The sequence below is a fragment of the Bidens hawaiensis genome, unplaced genomic scaffold, assembly GCF_021521415.1.
Source record: "Bidens hawaiensis isolate Kalapana, Puna unplaced genomic scaffold, B.hawaiensis_p1.1 tig00025806_1, whole genome shotgun sequence".
NCBI classification, from domain to species: Eukaryota; Viridiplantae; Streptophyta; class Magnoliopsida; order Asterales; family Asteraceae; genus Bidens; species Bidens hawaiensis.
The window spans coordinates 264,604-282,000 of NW_027494144.1; the positions used below are offsets into that span (position 1 = coordinate 264,604).

Here is a 17,397-nt window from a genome sequence, read left to right on the forward strand (position 1 = left end):
CGGCACACTGCATTGTTTGGTTATTTGGTGAACCCTGCTTATATTGCTCCTCTAGGAGATGAATTTCGTAACCCGGCACCGCAACAGGCTGATGTTCCTCAACCACCTATACAGCAAGCACTGCCTGCTGATCCTGTTGCAGCTCCGGAAGAACAAGTCGATCTTGAAGCAGCCTTTGGTGGGCAAGGGTTCTTTGACATGGAACAAATTGATCCATCTGCTGAGGTTCGAGCCTCAGTAGATGAGGCATATGGTGTGAATGTTTCTATGGTTGCTACGTCTGTGGCAGATTCTGAGAGAACCGACTCTGTCTCTTCCACTGATGATATCGCTGAAGCACAACAGATTCTGGTCAGACAAGAAAGAATACATGGCAAGAGAATGAGAGACTCGGATGACAGTGAATCTGACTATGAGGAGGAGTTAGACAAGTTGATACGAAGATCGAAGAAGGTCAGAGCTGGTGAAAGTTCAGGAGTGGGTGAAAGCTCAAGGGTGGTTCGTTTCTCTCCACCCTCGTTATCTGGTATGACTATGGTTCCTGCTTCGATGACTGTGACAGTACCGATCACCTCAAGTGTTCCCGTAGTGACAACATCATCATCATTTGGTATTCCTCCAACCACGTTTCAGCTTACTGCTCCGGAGATAGTCTGCTTGCCACCTCCTACTGTCACTCCATCGGAGGTTGTTGCAAGATTTGTTGAGTCAACGTTGGTTGTTACTGCGGGGTTGCCTGTTTCAATACCACCCGCTGTTACTGTTCAGCCTGCTTCTGATACTCCAGCCAGTTTGGGAATACCTCCACCTTATGTTCAAGACGTTTCTCACATGCGTTTTGATTTTGATGCTACCTTGTCTGATTCTGAAAGGATAGCTGCTCTTGAACGGGTAGTTGCTGAACAGTCAAGAATCAATCTAATCCAGACTCAAGCTATCCAGCGACTTGTAGCAGAAAATCAGATCCTATCGTCCCTCCTTGTTAAGCACGGTAAACTATTTGATGCTCTAAAACATTTCTTAGCATCTCAGGGGGAGACGAGCTGCAAGGGCGATGAGCTGAGAACCAAGAAGAGTCAAGATAGAGACGATGATCCCAATGCATCGAAAGGTGCAGGTGGTGAGTTGCCAAGAACCGAACAAACTCTTGGGACTTCCACATCTCAGGGGGAGTCAACTGGTACGGCAGGTGGATCAGGTGGTGAAAATGTCGTGGTTGTTGATGATGAGGAAATGTTGGGTGATGATGATGTGTTAACTATTGAGGAGATTGAAAAGATAGGAGAACAGATTGTGATTGATAGTGAGATAGAAGAAGGTGGGATTGTGGATGATAGTGTAGAACATGATATTCCAGACGTTGACAAGGTGAGTGTGAGTCAAGATATGGATGTATCGGATGAGTCTGAGTGGGAAGAACAGCCGAGATGGAAAGAAGGCTATGCTCAGTGGTTTGTTAAGACAAAGAAGCTAGCGATTCCAACAATGTTCAAAAAGAGTTACAATATCAAAGGGTATGCTGAGTCGAAGAAAGGTATTATTTGCTGGTTGTATGATGAGAAGTTAAAGTTATTTGTGATTAAACGCTTTGATGGGATTCAGTATTTTAAGAGGACGTTGAGATCGCTCAATACCTTGCCTGAGTGTGAGGTGAAGGATTTGGCTAAATTGGGTTTGATTAATAGGAGTGATGACAATATGGCTAGAATAATTGGGAAGATTGTGTGGAAAGAAAGTGTGAAAGAGAAGAAATTTGAGTTGTTAAAGCCTCAGAAAGAGAAGTTAGTTGAAGATAAGGAAAGGAGAATGCGAGCTGATGGCAAACCTTGGATGGTGATGAAATATAAGCCGATTCGGTGTTTGAAAGAAGTGCCGATGAAGATAATGCCCAAGGATGCTTTAAAGAGTCTCAAGTGGTGGTACATTGATAGTCAAACAGCTGAAGCTGTTATGGAAGATGAGGACGAACAGGAGATTCTGAGAGTGTATGATCCCATGCACTTGGTAAATTTGTCTCAAGCTGATTTGCAGGTACTAAACGATAAGAAGATATTCTACATTCCTGCGTGGAAAGATGAAGCCAAGAAGTATCAGAGGGTGGTCTCTGTCTGTGTAAGACAGGGCGTTCATGCTTGAAGACAGGTGACACGAGATTTTTGGGATTACTAGACACGAGAATGAAGATAGAGATATGAAGCTACTGCCAAGGGGGAGTCTGTTGGTGCATAATGTCAGTAGTTCAGTATCTCGTGTTTTGTATGTGTCTGTAATCGTGTTAGATTGTTTGTTTTGGTATTGATTATTGTTTTACACAAGTTCTCCTGGGATGTAGGCGAACTTGGAGATAAGCGAAGTTATGACAACTTCGCCTAGTATGTTAGGCGAAGTTGTCGAGGTTTATTTAAACCTCACTTCGGCTTATTTTGGTTAAGTTTTTCCGAACGTGTATTGGTGATTATTGATATCACGTGTTGAAGTGTTGCAATACAATCGTGTTTATTAGTATTGTAACGTGTCTTTGTTTATCGGTTCAACGTATTATCTATCTTATGCTCGTATCGTATTACGTGGGGATTCCGCACCCTCGTGTTACGAGATACTCCTATGTAGATCCGGCTGGGAACCTACATATTATAATAACATCACAATGATTAAGCGTTTTATAAAGGTTAAAGTTATAAAACCATAGTGTAAAATGTCCTATTAAGTTATGTTCTTATATGACTTTGACTAGAAAGGGTCCTATAACAACGAGCATTTATGACTTAACTACAAAGTGTCCTATTAACTTATGTTATAATAAGACCTCCAGTGATCAAGTGTCCTATTACATTACCACATAATGGGACACCAAAAACTCCATGTCTTATAGATTACTTTATTAGGATTTACATTTTAAGTGTCTTATTAAGTTATATGATAATACAACCCCAAAGAATCATCCATCCTATAAAATAACTTTTTAGGACCCTGGTTCCATAGCGTATATTGTAAAAGGACCCCAAATGTTCATTTGTCTTATTAAATAGATTATAGGACCCTATTTTACAAACATCCAACACAAAAGGTCCTAAAAAGCCCTTTTTGTTGTAGTGAAAGAATTTATGTTTTTTTTCGGGACGAAGCTATTCCGACAACACTTTTCCTCACAATTTGTTGTCGCGAAAAAAAATTAGATTTATACCGACGGCATGTTGTCGGGAAAAGTGTAGAAATATTTGTCGGAATAGGTCTGATTTCTTGTATTGATCACGGAGTCAGTTAAGAAGTTTCATCAATATCTATTGGGTCGCCGCTTTATTATATACACCGACTACCACAGTTTAAAGCACCTACTTACCCAAACCATCCAGACGCCAGATCAACAGATGTGGGTAAGTAAACTGTTGGGGTATGACTTTGAAGTCCGATTCAAACCGGGAAAAGAAAACCAAGTTGCTGATGCCTTGAGCCGAGTCGACCACCCCTCGCTTTTGTCCATCTCACACCCTATAGCCGTTTGGTTGGAACCCATCCGCCGTTATTTTAAGGAGGAAGACCTTGGCCAACAGCTTTGTAAAACAGTTACCGACGACCCAGCGGCTTCCCCACATCATGTTATAAAAGAAGGTCTTGTTTATGTTAATGGTAAAATTTTGGTTCCTCCCATTCCATCAGTTCGAGAGAGCTTACTCCAAGAGTTTCATGCATCACCAATAGGAGGCCATGCAGGTATCACAGCAACTGTCAAACGTATCACTTCATCATTCTCTTGGCTGGGTATAAAAAAAGATGTTTCAAGGTTCATTAAAGCATGCCAAGTTTGCCAAGCCATAAAGTCCCCAACGCATAAGTCGTATGGTCTTCTACAACCGTTGCCAACACCGGACTCGCCCCGGGAGGACATATCAATGGATTTTATATCAAACCTACCTCCTTCAAATGATAAGACGGTTATTTGGGTTGTTGTAGATCGATTGTCCAAGTTTGCTCATTTCGTTGCTTTATCGTCCAACTACACGGCCCTATCCTTGGCTTCAATATTTATGAAAGAAATATACCATCTCCATGGCATACCAAAAACTATAGTTTCTGATCGTGACCCTCTCTTCATTAGCCGTTTTTGGACAGAATTGTTCAAATAGATCGGAACTAAGTTGCTTCATTCCAGTGCGTACCATCCTCAAACGGATGGCCAAACGGATGTGGTCAACCGCTGCCTTGAATCTTATTTAAGAGCTTTCGTGATGGATGAACCACGTACGTGGCACAAATATCTATATCTGGCTGAGTATTCCTATAATACTAATTACCATTCATCAATCAAAATGACGCCTTTTAAAGCGGTTTACGGTCGAGATGCCGCATCAACTCATGACTATAGTCCCGGGTCCAACAAAATAGCATCCATTGATTCATCACTTGTGGAACATCAGCGACTATTATCATCATTGAAGAAATCGATCGACGAGGCTAAAGCTAGAATGGTGAAACAAGCTAACAAGCACCGGTTGGAGAAAGAATTCAATGTCAATGATATGGTTTATTTGAAGCTACAGAGGTACCGACAACAGTCGGTTCAATATCGACAAAACCAGAAGCTGTTCCGGAGATTCTTTGGTCCTTACAAAATAATAGAACGAATCGGGAATGTGGCGTATAAGCTACTGTTACCGCTAGGATCAAGAGTGCACCCGGTTTTTCACGTTTCTCTGTTGAAGCAAAGTTGTGGCAATGTGAATGAACAAAACGGAAACATTCATGAATTCGACATGGAAGACAACCAGTTGATACCAGAGGCAGTTCAAGACGTTCGTTTGGGTCAAATGGGTCAAAAACAAGTTCTAATCAAATGGCTGAAAGTTCCTATGGAAGAAGCTACGTGGGAAGATCTCGATTTGATTGAAGCAAAATTTCCACATTTCAACATTGAGAGCAATGTTCATTTTGAGGAGAGGGCAGATGATACGGGCCAGCCCGTTAACGCATGTTCAGAAGATGATCCAGTAAAGAGGCCCAAGAGACAAGTTGCAATTCCTAAAAGACTTTTAGACTAAGCCATGCACGTGTGCATGATTTCTGCATCAGTTCCTTTTATTTTGCATCAAGTTAGCAATTATCTCCATGTTTCCCATTTTTATATGCATGCATCTAGTTAGTGGTCACGATTTCCTTAATTTACGCATTACATTCCTGCATTGTTTTGTATTTAAGATTTGAAGTTTAATGGAAAGATATCAGAAAATTGCCCAAGGCTTGTCACTCTCTTTCTCCAATCTTCTTTGAGTTTGATCCACGTACTTACAGATTGCATATCATTGAGTCATGGATATCTATCCGAGTCGGGGACTTGCAAAAGAACAAAATCTCACCGGTGTCCTAGTGCATGCATGAAATGACCCAGCTATTCAAACACTAATGACCTGCATGTTTTCATATATCAAATTATTTCTAAAACCATATATGCCATGCATGCAAGGAATCAGTAGGGTGATGCTGGGTTCGGTTAGACCGTTGAGCATAATACGACTCTACGGGTTGTGACCAGCCGTGTGCGTACATGGTTCTAAATGAGTCCTTGGAGTAACTTGGTGGTTAGGGGATGTAGTAATGTGATGCGCTATATTATTGTAGGTTCTTATTCCCTGTGGGTTCGTTGCCCGTTGACTATCTAGCTCTTCGTTAATTCACGCGATACTTCAAGGTGAGTTCTAGACGCCCTCTTTTAAGTGTTTTAATGATTTTAGGGCTGGTATATATATTTAAATGATTTTACTAATATGATTAGTATGTATTAACTTATAATGATAAACGAGCATGAAAATGGTTTACAAACATACATATTTTATTTTCTGTTTCGTGTCGGTAAACATGAATTTTAGATGATGAACATGTAAGATGATTGTTTATAATTCAATATTATATGTTTCATGGATTTTCATATGGTTGTATGCATGATTTTATGTTTGTTGTTTATGATTTTCACGGTCATGCACAGGTTGTGTTAACTAGAAGAAGTCCATTCACAGGAAAAAATAGAAGAATCCCTCCACAAGGCAACAAAAGAAGTCCTTTAACAGTACCGTGACTTGGTGTTTGGTCTGTGTAGAGAAAATTATGGACACTTGATGACCCGGTGCACCGAATGTATTATATGTTATGTTGCGTACATTTATTTACAAAGTGTGGTTTGGTGTTTAAGGCTTTAATTGATGATTTTTGAAACCAGAACTTACTCAGCATTGCTAACGTTTTCAATATATATATATATATATATATATATATATATGGGATGGTTCAAGAGAGAAATGATATATTGCAAGAAATATGAGAAATGAATATGAATCACTAGTTTTGTTGTAAGTTTTAAAGCTTAAAACTAAATAAAGAAAATATTAATTATTCTCTTTCTTCAATTAATATAACTAATAAACCATAATACTTATTTATTTAATTAATATAACTAATTAAATTATTTTAATTAGAAAATATCATGTATTTTTATAACTTATTTTTTGTGTCTTGAATATTTATCCTACACAAATATAATTATTATTCATACATTAAAATTTCTTTCTATCCAAAACTAATTTCTTCCAACTCAATATATTAATATCCATCAAAACATACTTACATTATAATGAATAATACCAAAAAACTATTAAAAATCAATAAAAAACATACAACCTACACAAAAACGTATAATCTACACTTGTTCTAAGAATAAGACAACATATAACCTACACACGAAAAACTTTATCATCAATGAAATACAAACGCACACGAAAACATATAACCTACTGATGACCGTCGTTCGAGTCATGCAAAACCCTAAATAACCTAAGTAGATAGGGTAAATAAGGTATCGTATCCACCAGGAGTATGTGGTCAATGTAATCGTGTAAACAATTTTAAAGATTATGAAGTATAATTGGTAGTGCTGATCACACAAGCAAATGGTTTTAGTTTAATATCAAGAAAAACGAACAAGCAAACAAGTTTCAATCAAATAATAAAAGCAAATCACACCCGGGACTTCAAGTAAGCAACTTACAGTAATCTCATGCAACCTAACAGATTAATCATTAACGGTTAACTATAGACTCATCAACTAGACAAAACCTTAGGCATCAATAATCGCTTTACACACGGCACTGGTTATCAAACAGTCCCTGCCAGTGTGACTCAGTTAAGGGCAACTATATGCTTTATCGCATTCAACCTAATCAAACAACCCTATGATCAATTATTATAGCAATTGGTAACTAATCGTTCAGATCAACGTAAACCTAAACCGATTGAACACACAGAAATACTAAACATCAATAATCATAGATTAACCATAAACAATTATACATAAATGTTTTTAGTTACATGAGAAAACTGAAATCGTTACAAACTTTACATCCTGGGTATGATTCGGAGAAGACTAGTCGAGCATCGTAATCGATAGATCTTCAATTATGATGAGGAAGGCCATTAGGATTGATCAAGAGATGATTGGTAGCTCTGGAATTCACCCAAAATCGCCTAATAGCTGTTGCTGGTCGTCAATCTTGATTAGGTTTCGCCAAACAGAAGATATAGTTCAAAACCCGTTTTTTCTCGTTTTTTATGTCTATCGCGATACGCAATGGCCATGTGACCATCCCATCGCGTATCGCGACCTAAGAAAATGTCATTTTCATATATTATGGCTCCCGTAACTCATTTTCTAGCTCAGGATATGCTCGTTTTACTTCAAGGTCGCATTTTGTTAACCCATTTTGTTCAGTTTTAGCATCGACTTATGATTCTCATCCATACTCTTCCCGAATCCTTGTAACACTTCCAAAGACATCAAATCATGCTTCGGTCTTCCCGAGATATCATTCCATGCTCATACAAGTCTCCAATTTAGCATATTTAATTATCAATTATCTGAAATACAAAAGCACGTATGAAGTACCAAAGTTCTAACAATATATTCAATAAAACTACATAATTAATACACTAATATATATACAAAATACCCGATCATCACATCCCCACGCTTATCTTTTGCTTGCCCTCAAGCAAAACTCTAAAGTAAACATTAACCTCCATCATAGGTATGTGAATTATCGCCATTAATACTTGTAAGGTTTAAGGTCATACCTAGTTTCCCAGACTAACACTTTCTAGATTGACATCCCACAAATACGGTTAAGTGCTATAATAAAAACAATAGAGCCGCCCAGATGAGTGTACTTTGTTTCCGGTTAAGGAATACATGTTCATACCCCTCACACTATCAACACTCCTCTCGGTTTAATATCTGGACTAGCAAAAGTTGTGCCAGTATATGTCCATGCCCTCAAATACCAAATATGAGTCACAACTTAATAAGCTTGCAGGTCAGTCTTGTCTCCACCCATTACCCACCGGTTGCATAAAGACGCGGACTAAGGTTTTGTTGGGGCTTAGGTTGGGTGCGGAATAGGCATATTTAGTGACTAAGGTGGATGTAACCCAATTTACAAATACACAAACAACTAATCAAAAATAAACAGACTGCTAATTACATAACTGAATAAGAACTGACTTTCTTTTTGGCTTTTTGCTGAATTTTTTTTTTTACAACTGATAGACAATATACTGAAGCAAATAAATATACAACTCTGATAAACACATATTTACAACTCAACCGAGACATACGTACATTGTGTACTATGCTCAAAAACTGACTATATACAACTCGATAACGAACTGGATTTCATCACACAGGGGTTAAAATAAAGTGAAGGCCAAGGCTGAAATGGTGTGTAATGTTCAGTTTAATAAATGAAAAAGAATATGGCCCAAATGGGCTCCTAGGGGAATAATGTCGGGTAAGGAAATTTATTTAGTTGGGGGGGGGGGGGAAGTGTACGTAAGGGTTTTCTAAAGTCCTGATCTCTATACAGGTGGTGGTATTAAGATCTCGATAAGCATGTGACAAGCAAGTTCTAACTCTGTAAATATACTGGTTTCTCAATCAATAGTGTAAGACATGTTTTATATCTATTATATAGTATGTGTATTAAGTATAGAGGGTCATCTCACAATATGTCTGGAATAATGGGCTGCCGATATGAAACATGTATACCCGTCCCCTTGACTCGTTATCCCCGCCTAAACGACCCCATTTTCAACTTCTCTTTTTGAAAACATTCGTGAGTAAAACTATCGAGAAGTTGAAAAACCAACCATGACCAGAAACCTATAACATGGCATTAATGACAATAATTAACAGTTAATAACTTTGGTTTCTGAACACTTTTCGAGGTACTATCGGGCTAAAATTTTCAAATTTCCCCCATCCCCACACTTGAGATTTACATTGTCCTCAATGTTAAAATATTTAAACAATTAATGAACATTTGAGGGACGGGGTTGAAATTGACTGTTTAACAATTTTAAAAACCAGGGGCTCTAATGTGATGGTTCTATAAGAAATTATACAATACACTTTTAACATCCAAACTAATAAGACAAAATAGATTATGAAACTGAAATCACCTGATATCCTCGACAATGAAATGGAACAATCAGCTCGCGAACCCTCGTAAACACTCATGCACACTCGTCTCACACCCAAATACCAAAACTGACAACCAATCCTGCAAAATCTCGAGACGTGTAGAAGCAAGCTTCTCACAAATGTAAGATATAGGGCTTTCAAGAGTTATAAAAATGATATTCTGTTAATTTTATTAAAACTATTACCGAGCCGAATTAAGTCGTTTCATAATAAATTTTGTTAAAGAAGTTAAAAACGTTAAAAGACCTAACTCACTTTCGTAGGAATCACGATTGCATTTAGCGTATGCAACAAGCCCTTTAAACCCCCTGGTAGCCCAGGTGGACGAGGGTATCGTGAGGGTTTATAGTGAACTACACCCACAAAGTTTCAAATACAACACAATATACAATAAATATAGCAGATAATAACTCAAAGAAAAACAAATTGGAAAGATACTTACAAACCCCGGGTTGCACTACGTGAAAATTGACCTTCGGCCACACTAAAAAAGTGTGGCCGTAGGCCTATAGCCACACACATTTGGTTCAGGTCATATGTGGCCAAAGGTCGTGACACCGTGGGTATGATATGGCCACACACAGTTTTTAGTGGCCTTATGTGGTAATAAATGTGGCTAAAGGGTACAGGCATTAGTTGCTAGCCATCAAGAAGCTCTCCAATAAGTGTGGCTAAACGGCATAAAATGGCCACATGACTATTTACTATGAGTGACCATTGCACGTATAGAGCCACGTGAATTAATGTTTCAGCCACATGAATTTTATAATAATGTGGCCAATAGGGTTGTGTTAAGCTTGCATTGTGACCTATACCGTGTGGATATAGCAAAGAAGTTATATGTTTCAGCCAATTAAATTTAATAATAGAGTGGCTAATTATATGATATAGATACTGGATATTACATTAAAAGTGGCTAAATATGTTTACTTGCTACTCAAACACTCCTTTGTAGATTATAGTATGGCTATTGTCTTACCGTTTGTCACACATAATGCTTTTCTTAATTTAAAGTGTGGCTATTGTCAAACTTTTCGTCACACATAGTGAGGTACTGTGTAGCTAATCATATCATATAGACACTGGAGGTTATTGTCAATGTGGCTAAAAATGTGAACTTGCTAGTCAAAAATTTTTTTGTAGTTTGTGGTGTGGCCATTGTCTTACCATTTTTCACACATAATGCTATTCGTAATTCAAAGTGTGGTTATTGTCAAACTTTTCGTCACACATAGTGAGGTACTGTGTGGCTAATCATATCTTATAGACATTGGAGTTTATTGTCAATGTGGCTAAAATGTGAACTTGCCAGTCAAACACTCTTTTGTAGTTTGTGGTGTGGCTATTGTCTTACCATTTTTCACACATAATGCTTTTCCTAATTTAAAGTGTGGCTAATGTCAAACTTTTCGTCACACATAGTGATGTATTGTGTGGACAATCATATCATATAGACACTGGAGGTTATTGTCAATGTGGCTAAAAATGTAACTAAACACATTAGCATGAATTTAAAACATATTTTTTCATAAGTTTAACAAACCCAACAACATAAATTCAAAATAGGTTTACATTACCAAACATTCACTAATAAGTTATAAATTCAAAATATTTCAAACTACTACTAATTACTACCGACCTCAAACTTTCTCATAAGCTCATTAGATTGTTTTTGCCTCATTTCTTCATTTTCCTTACGTTCTGCTTTTTTCATTTGTTCCATTCGTTGCTCGTTCTTCCAACTCGTTTCTTGACTTCCTTTCATTTTCTAGTTCTTTTTCTATTTCGGCTCTAACCTTTTGAACCTAAAAATATTAAATATATTAGCATCATAACTAACAAAGGGTTAATGTAAGGCAAAACCTCAAAGCCAAGTAGGGGTGTTCACGGTCTGGTTTTTGCGGTTTTTCGTCAAACTATAAACCAAACCGCTGGTAACGGTTTTAATTTATGTAAACCAAAACCAAACCGTATAACTTTTAAACCAAACCAAACCAAACCATTACTAACGGTTTGATTCCGGTTTGGTTTCATGGACCTGAACCCGAACCAACCCGTTTATATATTACACCCACAAAATCAGTATGTAATTTTCATTTAAATTTTTAGTTATAAACCAAACCATCCCGTTTATGAGTATACCACATGTATATTAAATTATAGTGTTAGCAGATTTTATGTTACCACATGTATATGAAATATGAAACGGTCTATTTCATTTGCTCGCCCCTGGTTGATATGTTATACCTAATTATATAACAAAACGAAAAATGATAAAGATAACTTACTAATGCGTGTTCTGACTTTTCCGCACAAAAATCAAATCCAACAAGGCTATTAATGTTGAGCTCGCCCACCCAATACTTTTTCTTGCTTTCTTTGCTGAGGTGGGTATCTAAGAATACTTCAATCCACTTAACTTTTCGACCATGTTCTTTTTCCTAATAAGAGTAATGTAATAAACGTTAAAGCACAAATGATTATAATTTTTGACCTAATTTTTTAAGATTTAATTTACAAATAAAAGTAGCTTACCAAGCGGATACGATGCTCATCAAACCCTATTGAACCGCCCGTATGCTGAGATATACTGCCATCATTACCCTCTTTCGTGCGGTTGTCTCTCCCGCTCGCGGACTTCTTTAGCCATTTTTCTGTGTTCCAACCCTATAAAGAGAGAAAAATATTTGATACATATATAAAGAAAAATATAAAAATAAAAAGTTGAATCGACGCATAGAACAACGACCTTCACGCACAATCACATTAGACAACTGTACTAAAAAGTCCAAACATGTATTCACACATCGTATCATGGCAAATCAACCAAACATTTATCATACAACTTAACTTATGATCACTTAGTTCACGAGACAGATTATAACATGTACAAACTGATTTTATTCACTATGAAAAGATGAAGTCTAAATTCTACAAAATTTACCACAGTATATATTTGAATTAGGTTTCTCAAACAATTTTTATTATATTTTTCTCATGCATACAAAACTCACAATAATTCAAGCATTAAAGATATGTACCAACAATTCAACAGATTGCACAACAAACACTTTTTTAATGGTTCTATCAACTCATTAATCCAAATTGTGCAAAACCAATTGGGTTGTCTTTAAAGCTCATAATACTAATTTTCAGAACTGGAACCAACCCGTTTGGTTTTGTCATTAGGGAGTTATGGTGTCGGAAAGACATACCAAAATATAACTCCCCAAATCAGCTTTGACCAGTGTTTTTGTAAAATTAAAAATATATTCAAAACTCGTCCAAAAATTACAAACTTTACCTTTCTGGAAACTAGACTCATAGTAATATATCCTAGAATCAACAATCGTTCAATAATCATCGTTTAACATCAAGTTATATACAATAAATAAACAAAAACGAATCTGTCAGTAATGAAAGAAGATGTACTAAGCTTCAATTACAAATGAAATACGTACCTTTTTAGCGATGAAAGAAGATGTACTAAGCTTCAATTACAAGAAATAACACTTAAAATTGAAAATCCCCAAACTTGGTTCTTTGGGTTCTTCACACTCAACACGAATCCGGCAAAAATCGAGATAGAATTGATGGAAACCGACACCATACGTGAATTCCTCTCGCAAAAATAATAAGATTAGAGCCCGGAATCAAAGGATTTGATTAAAAATTGAGTGATTTAGAGAATTAAAGATGAAAGATGGTGGGTGTAGAGAGATGAAGAAGAAGAAGAAGAAGAAGAATAAGAAGTAATGAGAGATAGAAAAAAAAGTAGGTTAATTTGAAATTAGATTTAAGAATGAGAGGGTAATTCAAAATTTTTTAAAGAAAAGAGGGGGTGAATTTAATTTGAAATTTTGAGAGAAGTAAAATTAATAGGAAATAAATAGAATTAAATATTTTTATTTTTAATTAAAATAAAGAGTTGTTAGTGTGTGTGTGTGTATAACAACTAATTAAACCTTAAATAATATAACAAATTGTATTTTAAATATAAAAACATATAAAATAAATAAAAATGATATTTATAGTTGCTATAAAAGAGTTGTATAAGAGCGTAGTAATCAGTGTTAACACCCAATAATAAACCATATGCTTATTAGTGGGTCATACTAGTTCTTGATCGGTGTTAGTGTCTCATTATAGCATCTATCATGTCACAGTTGCTCTAAAAGAGTTGTATAGGAGTGTCATTAGTCATGGTTAGGTGTTAACGCTCGAAACACACCATACTTTCATCAATAGGCCTTATTTGGCTATCTTTAGTCCTAGAATCATAGTTAGATATTAGTGTCCCTTGGTTACGTCATAGTTGCTTTAAGAAGTTTATATATGACTATCATTAGTCATACTTAGATGTTGACGCCCAAAACATGCCATACATTCATCAATGGCCTTGAATGGTACTAGTGGCCATTATAACATCTATCATGTCCCCGTTTCTACAAGAGGTTTGTATATGAGTGTAGTGAGCCATAGGCATAGTTGGTCGTCATACTTTGCATTAATGGGCCGTCTTGGGCCTTGATTGTTGTTAGTGACCCATTGTAGTCTTTATCATATCATAGTTGCTCTAAAAGGATTGAATATGAGTTTAGTGAGTCATAGTTTGGTTAACGCCCAACAAAATGTATTACTTTCATCAATGGGCCTTATTGGACCTTAACTGGTGTTTGTGGCCCATTATAGTCTTTATCACAACATAGCTGCTCTAAGAATGTTGTATAGGAATGTCATTAGTCATAGTTAGATGTTAATGGCCGATAACATGTGATACTTTCATCATAGGTCTTATTGGGCCTTGTTGGTGTTAGTGTCCCATTATAGCCTTTTTCATGTCATAGTCGTTCTAATGGGTCATATTAGGGCTTGAAATCTCTTAGTGGTCTATTATGGCATGTGATATATAACATTAGATACTTAAGGGTTATATCGTGTTATAGGGAGTCATATTAGACCATAATACACAAAAACAACTCATACATGTCCTAATGGATCATATTGGGCCTTGAAATCTCTAATGGCCCATTATGCATATAATTTTAAATTGTGTCTTAAGAGGTACAACTCGCATAACCCGTCAATATACATTATACATAGGGGTGGAAAATCGGTTGGGTTTGGTCGAAACGGGTTATGGGTTGAAACGGGTCAATTAAAAAAACGGGTTGTTATGGTTCGGGTCGGAATGGATCAGGGTCAAAAGGTTCGGGTCATAACGGGTCCGGGTCAAAATGGGTCAAGGTCGGAACGGGTCAAAACGGGTTTCGGGTCGAATTTTTTTTTTTGAACAAGGACAACGGAGGAAATGTTTTTGTTTTTTTTACTTTTTCTGTTTTTTATTTATAATTTGACTTATGATTTTTTTATTATTATTTTTGAATATTTTTTTAAATTGTGTCTTAGGAGGTAAAACTCGCCTAACCCGTCAATATACATTAAACATAGGGGTGGAAAATGGGTTGGGTTGGGTCGAAATGGGTTATGGGTCGGAACGGGTCAGGGTCGAAACAGGTCAGGGTCGGAACAACTCAATTAAAAAAAATCGTTGGTGATAATAAGTAATGTCAACAGTACCAAAAGTCCTAACATGTATCCACACATCACGTATAATATCCGAACATCACGTATAATATCCGTAGGAACTTGTCTTTTAATCAAAGATAGTACGTATTTAAAACTTATTCATAATTCATTATCAATATTAGAAACTTGCACTTTGATGTGTATTGGTGTCCAAATCCGAGCACTTGATCATCGGCTTTTCGCTTCCATTTGTGGGCTTCGCCTAAAGCAATCCAATACCAAATATTAGTTATTGTCAATATTTAAATATTATATATAAATAAGATATTAAACCTGGAGTAACATTATTCAAAATATTAAGCCAAACCAGGTCCAGCGTAGTGTATGCCGGCTACCGTTATGCAACTCCAAAGATTCAATTTATTATGTATCTTAACTCTCCTGATTGATCATAAGCTTCGCGTACCTGTTTCTAATCAGCATGATTATAACCCATCAACATAATTACAACCCATTTAAATTAATCTTAATGCTATTTCACGTCTCAACTAAAATTCAACTTTAGAAACGGTTACAACTTTTCAACATATTATTTACAACCCGTCTAAACAACTTAATGAATCATTTCTCTAATTAAATCATGCTACTAATTTAATATTCACCAACGAGTCAAATCTTCATCTAGTTACTATATTATTATTATAATCGACAAGCTGGTCCGAAACCCAAATCAAACCGTACTACACAATTCTAGTACTATTTATATTCTAGACACGAGTAATTCCCCCTTAGACATTTGGTAGGGTAAACTTCAAACTATAACGAGTTAAAACAACCAGTACACACTAAGTATAGTCAAAAGAATCAACTTGCAATTAATGGGTCAAGGCGGCCCGTATCCATTTTATATTCATAATAAATCAAAACATACTAATAAGACTTGCAACTTCTTAAAATAGATGTAAGATAAATTTACCTTTGTTCGTTGGAGCTTGATTACACTTCGTCCATTTGACTCGTTGGCTTCCAAGCTTCAACATACCTAGCTTGTTAAAGTCAACTTTCAACAAGTTAGAATACATAATGTGGACACTCGGCATTAGTATTCTTTATATTTTCATAACACTCTCATTCATACCGAATAATTAACAAGCCAAGAATCATCAATGTGTTCATCAAGTTATCAGTTAAACATTTTCAAGTCATTTATCCACTTCCCCCGTCTTAACGGTTAACTCAGTACATATACGACTAGGCTCTACTTAGAAACTTCATACATTATGGCATTAATTTACATTAAAGCAGTTATGTCATAATCTCTTCTAAACAAGTGCGCACACCATTTATTATTATGAAAAAAACTATTTTCAGTACTGCACCTTTTGTGCAGCACCTATTCACCTCAACTTTTGACCAGTTAAAAGTCAGAACTAACTTAATATGCTCAAAAGTAAAATGTAGTAAACTCACAGAGGTTTCCAAGCATATAAAGTTCACCTTTATCGGAGCTACGGTTTATTATATGTGATTTTTAGCAAAACAGGTCAGCAACCTATTTTTTTGTCAAAACAGTATGATGAATCTGCTGTATTTCACTAGAAATTAACTGTTTTGAACAATATTTCATCAGAAACAGCTTTTCATGTTCACATATAAAACGTAGTAGACTCAAGGAGCTTTTCAAGAATATAAAATACATCTTTCTCGGATTTTTATACTATTTTATATGATTATTCAAAGGACAGGACAACAACATAATTTAACTTCAAACAGCATGCTGTCATCATTTTAATCTACTGCTTTGATCCGTTTTAAGTCTGAATTAGCTTATTGTGTTCAAAGATGAAACCTAGTACATCAAAAGAGGTTTTCAAGCATGTATAATACACATTCAAACGATTTTTCTATGATTTTATACGAACTTTATTGGCAACAGTAATATGAATTTCACATCTTAACAACTCTTTTAATTCCTTGTTGGTTGAGATATTTTCACAAACACCTTGTGTGCATTCATTTGAAATCATTACTTTAAATCTCTACACATAATCTGAAATGCCTATTTGCTCACACATTTTAACAATGACCTCTTATGTTTGATGCATTACAACAATAAACTTATGTGTACAGATTATAATTATATAACCACATCCATAAAAGATCTCTAATTTATCAACTGTGTTCATCAAATATGGTATACTCTTGAACACGGTTTGACACTACTATGATAGAATCAACAATTATAACTAGTAATAGATCAGGTCGGTTTTTGTATCGCAAAACTACGCCCGCGAGCTCGATGTTTTAATCTCTTCATGATCGTACCTTTATTTACTTCGGCTTTACTA

General features: G+C 36.0%; 1 protein-coding gene across 1 annotated transcript; it reads left to right on the forward strand.

Annotated features, from left to right (window-relative positions):
• Nucleotides 1–4,307: 4,307 nt before the first annotated feature.
• On the forward strand, nucleotides 4,308–5,036 carry LOC143572330 (uncharacterized). The gene has a single exon (XM_077057522.1). The coding sequence runs from the start codon at nucleotides 4,308–4,310 to the stop codon at nucleotides 5,034–5,036; it is 729 nt and encodes a 242-aa protein (XP_076913637.1).
• The last annotated feature ends 12,361 nt before the right edge of the window (nucleotides 5,037–17,397 follow it).

What these genes read in the sequence shown, in the direction of transcription:
- LOC143572330 (XM_077057522.1), top strand. Translation starts at nt 4,308, where the DNA reads ATGACGCCTTTTAAAGCGGTTTACGGTCGAGATGCCGCATCAACTCAT.